The following is a 9,343-nucleotide window of genomic DNA, read 5'->3' on the forward strand; positions in this document are numbered from 1 at the left end:
ATAGTTTAATGCTAGTTGTGTTTTAGTTTAATAAAATTGTAAGGCAATTTTCTTTATCTCAGGAATTTCTGCATATGCAGTACGTGCTGTGCTCCACAGGTTACTCAGGGCAACCTTTAGTTTCACTATTCGCTGTTGGTTTAGCCTTTCTAAGGAAAGGATTATTATTTGAAAACTGGGTCTGAAAGGGTCATTCCTTCATCTTTTTTCTAATGAAACTGTGTGCTAATTTTCAGCTGTGTTAATTTTTTTTCACTGCAGCTGGTACAGGGCTATGTTTTGGAATTGTGCAACACAGGGTTGAGAATACAGAGTTGCTTTTGCTGAGATTGGCTTGCACAGAACCAAGGCTTTTTCTGGTTTTCATACTGCCATGCTGACAAGGAACTTGAGGGTACATGGGAGGTTGGGAGGAGATACAGCAGGGACAACTGACCAAAGGGATATTCCAGACCATATCACATTATGCTGAGTACATAAAGTGGGACGAAGCAGGGGGAAGTTTGGGGTAATGATGTTTGTCTTCATGGGGAAGTGTTACTGTATAATGGGTCCCTGCTCTCCTGGAGATGGCTGAACCCCTGCCTATCCACGGGAAGCAATGAATTAATTCCTTATTTTATTTTACTTGACTGCATAGCTTTTGCTTTCCTTATTAAACTGTCTGTATCTCACCCCATCAATTTTCTATCTTTTTTTTTACCTTTCCAATTCTCTCCCCAGTTCTGCTGGTGGGAGAGTGAGCAGGCAGCTGCCTGGTGCTTGGTTGCTGGCTGGGGCTAAACTACAACAAACTAGTAGGAAAATAGCCCTTCAACTTATTGTTTTGGTTTTATTTTTTAACCTGAGAATATTTTTGAAGTAGATACACTTCTCAGGTTAATGATAAAATCAGTATGTTTGTATTTGTTTTCACTTGTCTTTGTATGTCAGTAGAAAGAGCAAGCTTTAAACAGCAGATTTGCTGTAGTGCTCACTTCAGCTCTGTTGAACTCATTTCATACCTTTACCAGAATAATTCATTTAAAAGTATTACATACTTGATTTTAATGCTGTGGAAAAAAGCAGGCCAGCCAGGACAACCAGGGGATCAAGCCCAACCAACATGGATTTACGAAAGGAAGGTGCTGCTTGACTCCCCTGATTGCTTTCTATGACATAGTGACTCACTCAGTAGATGAGGGGAAGGATGTGGATGTTGTTTATCTAGACTTTCAATGAAGTGTTTGACACCATCTCCCACAGCATCCTCCTAGATCAACTAGCTGCTTGTGGCTTGTGGCTTGGCTTTGGTGGATAAAAATCTGGATGGATGTCCAGGCCCAGAAAGCTGTGGTGAATGGAACTAAATCCAACTGGCAGCCCATCACCAGCAGTGTTCCCTAGGACTCAGTTTTGGGGCCAATCCCACTGAACATCTTTAGTGATGATCTGGATGTGGAGATTGAGGGCACCCTCAGTAGATTTGCAGATGCTACTAAGCTGGGTGGGAGTGTTGGTCTCTCGAGGGAAGGAAGGCTCTGCAGAGGGATCTGAACAGACTCAGTCAATGGGATGAGGACAACAGCACGAGGTTCAATAAGGACAGTGCCATGTCCTGCACTTTGGTCACAGTAATCCCAGGTGACTCTATAGACTGGGGCAAGAGTGGCTGTCCAGCAGAAAGGGGCTTGGGGCTGCTGGTCAGCAGTGGGCTCAGAGTGAGCCAGCAGTGTGCCCAGGTGGCCCAGAAGGCCAGTGGCATCTTGGCCTGTGTCAGCAATAGTGTGGCCAGCAGGACCAGGGCAGTGACCATCCCTCTGTACTCAGCACTGGTGAGGCCACACCTCAAGAACTGTGTTCAGTTTTGGGCTGCTCACTTCAAAAACACCACTGAAGCACTGGAGAATGTCCAGCAAAGGGCAGCAAGGCTGGTGAAAGGTCTGGAGAACTTGTCTGATGAGGAGCAGCTGAGGGAGCTGGGTTTGTTTAGTCTCGAGGAGGCTCAGGAGTGATCTCATTGCTCTCTACAACCACCTGAAGAGAGGTTGTAGTGAAGTGGGGCCACTCAAGATAGCACATCAGCCCTAGAACATTATAAATTAAATTAATTATATTTGATACAAAACATCTATGTACTTTGAGTACTCTAATGGTTTCTTTTGGTGTTGCAGGAAACAGCATACTCCATTCAGCAGCAGACAGTGTGACAAGTGCGGTACAGAAGGCAAGTCAAGCCTTGAATGAGCGTGGTGAAAGGCTAGGTCGTGCAGAAGAAAAGACAGAGGAGCTGAAAAACAGTGCTCAGCAGTTTGCAGAAACTGCACATAAGGTAAGATTTTGGCAGGATAAGACTCACTAGGTGAAAGTCACACATTTGGCTCTCTGAGTTTATTGAATGAAAGCATGTATCTATAGTTGCGTAAAGGCTGGTACTTTGCTCAGGGTATGCATCAAATCCTGCTTATGACAGATTCTTTGCCTTCTTTGCCTCTAAAACCCTTCCATTTGTTGGTGACTGCACAGGATCTCAAAGTTATGAATTCTGTATAATAAAAACTCCTCAGAGTTGCATGCCAAAGACACATTTTTCCAAAAAAAGAAAAAAGTGTTGTTTGAGGAGAGAAAGAAAAGTGTTGAATTAAGTTCTTTCATGCTGAAATGCATTTCTAGTATATCCCTACAAATAATAATTTTTTAAAGCATATTTGTAACCAAATCCTTGAGCATCAAAGGCGTATGTCAGTTAAGTTTGAATCATTTATTGGTCATCATTTCACTGATAGCAACTGAGGGAATTTTAACTGCCCCTAGCAGTTCTGTTTTCTAAGTAACTTCCCAGAGAATTCACTCATCTCAGCTTTGTTAGCATGCTATTATCTACAGATAGCATTTTGTTATTGTATGAACCCTAAACCTAAGTTCTCTTCTTCTCTCTTCTAAGCTCTCTTGGTTTGTGAAGTCAGTTTGTCTACACATTTTATAGAGGTTTTAGCTCACTTCATCTCTCTTTTCTCCCTCTCATTCCCTGCTAAGTCCATTTTTGAATTATTTGAAATGGAAATAATCGGTAATCACAGAGGTGGAAAGGCAATCAGCCCTTTATTTTTCATCATTATGTAGTGGCAGACCTCCTGAATAGGTGTGTTAAATTACTTGTCTAGAATTTCTGATTGTAGTTAACAGTCAAAATCATTGGATCAAAATTACTATTCTTTAAGTGTGTCTTTGTTTCTGGTGTCTTGCTCTAGCCTTCCTCAGAAGATAGCAAAATAATGGAGCATTGGGAAACACAGCTCTGAAAGCAGATAAATCCTGCTTCCTCAGCATGGCAAAGGGAGACTTTGCCTATGTGTCCCAGAAAAGGGAATGACTACATATCTGTGTGCAAGGAAGTTATGGATTTCAGGCATCTTTTCGAGAATTTCTCCTGCAAACTCTTCTCATCCAGACTAGCCACATTAGGTTGATACAGCTGTCATTATATGTGAGATCTCTCGAATTATTTTTTTCTTTCTTTTTCAGCTTGCTATGAAGCACAAATGCTGAGATACTGCCCAAAGTTGAAATCTCAAGAGAAGCTAAAAGGCTACTTTCAGCAACTTTTACAGGAGATCCAGTCTTCTGTGTGCTTTTTCCTTGCCGTTCAGTGGAGATGCATTCTTTCAGTTTCTGTGCAGGAAGAAGTGTTGCATTTCTACCTTTTTGACTTACTTTTGTTCCTCTTTTTTAATATGCTACACAGTCCTGCAGTACTTTCTACCTGTTTTTCAGTTGTTACAGGAGTGAAAGCAAACATTGAAAAAGGACCAAATGACAAGCTGATCAGGATTCAAATAGTAATAGTCTTCCCTGGTTGTACAAAAAAAAAGTTGAACTGATTGTGGACATGTGTGTGGAAATAAAATCCAAAGAAAGAGTATAATTTTCTTCATTTAATGTAGCATCAGCAGAATGTGAATGTTAGAATTAAACATTGGGATTGTAGCTATAGTGGAGGACAAATGGCTTTGTCCTGGGAAACAAAAAAAAATGTTTCTTCTACCCATTGTAGGAAGCATTGCATGTGCACCAGCATTCAGAAGTTCATATCTGAATTTCATTCCTATCAGCATTTTACATATTCCTATTTTCATTTTGAGACTGATTATTTAAATAGTATACTGAAATCTAAAGAATGTATGCTTGAGGTTTCAAAATTAAGGGAAAAAAGTAATTTTTACATCTGTACGCACATGTCTGTGCCTCAAGCACGATTTACAGTTTAGCAATCTGATATAAAATAACATTTCTTTTTTACCTGTGGTGGTGTGGCTACAGGCCCATGAAAATAAGAATGCAAAGGCCTGGGAAGATGGGAGTGCACTATTTTCAAGATACCTGTTTTCATAAATTCTACAGTAAGCATTTTTTGGAACACTTCAAAAATTTCTCTGATTTTAATGACTTTGTGTTAGCAAGTTGTCTGATTTTTAATATAGAGGCTTTCAAAAAGCATGTCTTGGTACACTAGAATCAACTTCTAGTTTGAGCCTCAGCTTTCAATATGTTATCACTGGAAGGGTGATTCTATTTCATCTGTATTCACTAAATGCAATATATGCACTGTATTTCTCTTACAAAAATAACTAGGTTACCTTTTTCCTTCCTGTTTTCTTAATGTTTTTAAGATGGTCTAATATGCTTTGAGAATGAAGAGGAAAAAAAAAGATAAAAAGATGCTGCTTTTTTCTTTTTTTTTTAACCAGTAAGCTAGAAGAGAAATCCTTGCAGAAGGTACAGCCTCCATATTCTGAAAATGCCTGCTCTTCATTTTTGCCCTCATTTTACCAGAGAAAAGCTGGCATTGTATGAATATACTGTATTCATTGTAGAATATGATTTTTGTATTATTAATGACACAACAGTCTAAAATCCTCAGAGCAGTGCTTGTAAGAGAGATAAAAGCTACTGTAGTAATTGAGAATATTTTACTTACTGCAAGCTGAAATAACTGAAAATCTCTTGGGAATACCTATTTTGTAAGAAGATGCTTGCCTTTAGGAAAGTATTCTCATTTGAACTAAGTACACTAGTTAGATGATTGCATTCAAACTTTACATTTGTTTTGTTTTGGGGATTTTTTTCTGTAATTTAAACCTTTTTGTATGAAGCTTTTTATTTAATTTCACACTGGGAGTTGAGAGAATGGGTCATTTGTGTAGTACCATATGATCACTTAGGTCTATAAAGCACCATCTCCAACAGTTACCAAATCTAGCACCTACAACTGGAATGGAATTTGGCCACTTCAGTTACAAATCAGAGGAGGTTCATTAACAGCACAAGTTCTGAACACTCAGTTGAGCTGTGTGTAAGTAATGCTTGCCCTGGAAATGTGTTGTGTTGTTGTTGGGTGTTTTGGTTGGGGTTGCTAGAAACTAAACTTCTGCTAGATACAGAATGTTAGGCTTTTTTTTTTTTTTAAGATGGATTATAAATCAGTCAGGTAGTACATTTTTGACCACATAGCTATATTCTTGTCATATTTTCCACTCTTTAACTATGTTCTGCTGCTAACCTCTCAAGTCTTTCTCTTGAGAGAAGTAAGTAGATTCTGAACTGCTGCCATCTGGCTGGTCTTCGAAACTTGCAAATAATTAGAAGAAATGTCTAAACCCAGGTCAGATAAACCTGAAAAGAATTAGTTGTCTAAATTCAGATAAAAAGGCATAGATTTTCAAGTGTTTACATAAATATCAGTTGGACAAGACAAGGTCACAATTGCACTGCTAAGTTCCAGACCTCTTGTGAGTTGAATTGTACTGAAACATTGCTTTAGTCCCACCTGAGTTTTTCAGCATTTTGGGTTTTTTTATGTCCTCCAGTTAAATGTATTGTTTTTTTCATAACTCAGGACTTTAATCCAACCATCAAAAGCCATTTACTATGGGAACTTTTAAGTAGCCCAGTTTTCTGAATGAAGGAAAAGTGGTTTGTCTGTTTACTTTGTTCTTGCTGTTCATTAAACTGCAAGGTTTGGTAGATTTTAGAACAAAAATCAAGGTGTGTAAATGTTTATCCAAAGGTAAATCTTAGAGCATTGTAATTTCCTTCTGGAACTTAGCTTGTAGTGTATACAACCTAGTATTATTAGTCATGTACATAACATATACTATGATTCAGGTTAATGTTTCATATGAAAGAATGTATTTGTAAATTGTAACAATATTAATAGTTTCTTTATCTTTTTAAAGTTCTGAACAGAATAAAAATAATGTATTGTTAGACTTGACTGCTGTACTGCAAACTCTGTCTTAAAAGGCTACTTTTGTGTCTAGCAAAAGTTGTGCATTATGTGAAATATTAACAAAAATATGCGCTCTTAAAATTGATCTTAAAGGTAGGTAGGTTTTGCTATGATTTGCCAGAGTTGTAATACTTGGTGATATCTATTGTAACCAATTCCTTGGAAGTTCTCAAAGATGTAGAAATTATTTTGTGTCATTCTGGGGAGGAAAAAAAGAAGTGGGACCTGCTCTCTTGACTCACTACTGGAAATTCTGATTTTTGTCATTAAATACTTTAACTGTGATGAAAACTGTCTTTGGATTGACTTCTCTATTCAAAATGTAAATTATTTTTGAGTTAGGTTTTTATATTTCAGTCTAGCAAAATTATATTGAATTCCAGAAAAACTGAATAAAAATTATTTTCTGCTGTAGTGATAAAAATTTTCTCTAGAATACTGTAATTAAAATAGAAGTTGTGGAAACTAGGTTAAATGTAGTAGCCTGCCCTAAAGGCTGTATAGGTTGAAAATAATTCTCATAATTTGCTTTAAATTTGCCATGGAAAGCTTATTCTCAAGTTGTTAATGTTTTCTTTTGGCTATCTAATTTTGTTGATAATTTTTTATCAAAGCAGAGAAGCAATCCCTTAGATTCAAATGGGGTCTACTTGCACAAGAACCATATCCAATATGAACTGACTTTGCTGCTATCTCTCTTTTCAGGCTTAAATGTGATCCCTAATACCATAATCTCAGAAATGTATTGTTGGCAAATACTGTCAGTTGTTCAATTACTGTAGTTCTTAGGTATGTTTTGCTACATGCATGTTATCTGTAGGTGTTGAATACCATACATCCCCAATGCCCAACCTGTATGAACCTCTTAGTAAAGGAAATAGATCTCTGGTGGATCAGAAGCTAATTTGATCAGGACGACGTTTTGTTGTAGTTTGAACATAGATATTTGGCAGTTCTTTTCTATTGTTATTGTATGTTTATTCTGTAAGATAGACAAAATGTTTGGTTCATTTTTGAACATTTTTTAGATCAATTTCATCATGTCCTTTTGTTCTTGATGTTACAATTTTGATAAATTATCAGCCTAATTTGTTGCTGTGTATAAATTAATGGGATTTTGTTTGTCATCTTTGAGTCATGGAAGAAGCTCAATCATGAATGTGTGCTGATTCGGTATGTTAGAATTTCTAAAAGATAATGCTAGAATGTTCCTGAAGGGATGATATTTGACTGAGAAAATCGAACTTCAGCAGCAAGTCACAGTATCTGTGAAGATACAGATACACACTAATTCAGGCAGTGAGCAGGAGTGCTGTCCAGTACTCACAGAGGATTGCAATATCTCAGATTAAAAATGGCTTTCACTTATTTCAAAATTAGTCCCTCATGGAAGTAGTCATCTACCACTGGGGTAATGACATGCACTTACATAAACAGTAACTTCCCTAATAATTCCAAAGCCCCAACTTCCCTTCATAGCACATCATTACAGCCTATTTTGTGCATCAGCTGAAGGCACTGCATGGTATTTGATGTCTGTTTCATTTATACTTTCTTAATTTGAGCTGTTGACTTTCTTTTTGTCTGCTGTCACTTCATACAGTCCAAATTGTGGCAGCATTTTTTAAGAGATACTTAATGTGATGGTGGCTAGCTTTGGCAGGGGTTGACATGGAATTACAGGCCTGAAAAGTAATTCACTATTTATTTTTACAATGACTGAACCAAAATAAAACAAGTGTAAAGATCTGTTACATGGAGATAGTCTTGTGGCAGATCTTCAGTGTTCAGACCAAATATTCAGGGTATAAAAGTAACCTTGTTAACTGTGCAAGTCAGGGGGCTTTAGAAGTGTATAAAATAGATCTAACAAAATTCTAATTGATATTTTAAACAATTTCAGGGGTTTCTAGCAGCTAAAAGGGTGATAACTTACGCAGAGGACTTAAAACCTGTATTGTGTTGAAATTCTGTTGCTGCTAAAGAGGGGGAAAGAGTTTTCATCTGTGTTAAGTATTCTTTTCTGGACAACAGAAAGAAATTGTGGCAAAAATAAATGAAAAAACATTTCATACTATGGTGAAAAGAAAATCTTCACCATGTGCAGCTAACAATAATCAGCATGCTGGTTTGCAGCCAGACCAGTTGGAGCCTTTTCCTGTTTCAGAAAGAATAGACATAGGAAAGCTTTCTTTGGTTTGGTGTGATCCTAGGACTAGGACTTATGCAGAAAGTGCCTTTAGTTGTCAGACGTATTTAGGTTTTAAAGAGAATTCTTTCCAAAACTTTTACCAGCTTTATGAAAAATAGCATTCGGAAACATTTATTTGTTTCTGTGAGAGAACAGAATAAGAAAAAGAAAAAGGCTGTGAGATCCTTTGGTAGGGTTGGTGTTCTGATAAAAAAAGGCTGTTAGATTTAACAATGGATTGCTGCATTCATTTGTTTGAGGTCTGTAAGAGACTAGCTCAGTTGAGAGCATCCCAGTATTACTTTTTAGGAATAAAGAAGTGTATGCACTGTTCATGCTGCCAATCAACAGTGCCTAAACCTGAGGAGAGGTTGGGAAAGATGAGGGATAGATTGGAGACTTCTGCATCACCAGGTAAGCAAGTCAGAAGAGGTGATGAGGTAACTTCTGAGAGTCCCAGGGAAGAGGGGACACATACCCATTTTTTGGGAAGATGCGGCCATGACTCCCACTGTGTGTCTTACCCCACTTTTTTTCCCCCCAGCTTTATATGCTGAGCATGATGCTGTATGGTATAGGATTATCTCTCTGGTCAGCTGGGATCAGGTGTCCTGCTTGTGTCCCTTCCCAGTTCCTTGTGTACCTTCAACCCCTCTGTGGGTGGTACAAGATGCAGCAATAGCTTTGACAGTGAGCAAGGCTGGCTCAGCAGTAACTAAAACATCCCCAATTATCAGCACTGTTTCCAGCACAGATTCAAAACACAGCCCCTTTCTGGCTACTATGAAGAAAATTATCCCAGCCAAAATCAGCAGACTAGTGTTTTCTCACAAATGCGTAGAGAACCATCTGCAATTTTAACAGCATGTTCCAGCAAAATTTCT

The 9,343-nt window shown here is 37.8% G+C and overlaps 1 protein-coding gene across 7 annotated transcripts in view; it reads left to right on the forward strand.

The window, feature by feature from the left end:
• The window catches only part of STXBP6 (syntaxin binding protein 6), a 100,686-nt gene extending 95,334 nt beyond the window's left edge, over nucleotides 1–5,352 (forward strand). For all 7 annotated transcript variants that reach the window (XM_085061991.1, XM_085061987.1, XM_085061988.1 and 4 more), the window contains 2 exons: nucleotides 2,154–2,311; nucleotides 3,505–5,352. In XM_085061991.1, coding sequence (XP_084918117.1) covers nucleotides 2,154–2,311; nucleotides 3,505–3,528 — 182 coding nt within the window. In that variant the 3' untranslated portion in view covers nucleotides 3,529–5,352. The remainder of the gene's footprint in view (nucleotides 1–2,153; nucleotides 2,312–3,504) is intronic.
• The last annotated feature ends 3,991 nt before the right edge of the window (nucleotides 5,353–9,343 follow it).

Source organism: Lichenostomus cassidix, chromosome 5, assembly GCF_008360975.1.
Source record: "Lichenostomus cassidix isolate B80296 chromosome 5, HeHo_3.0, whole genome shotgun sequence".
NCBI lineage: Eukaryota > Metazoa > Chordata > Aves > Passeriformes > Meliphagidae > Lichenostomus > Lichenostomus cassidix.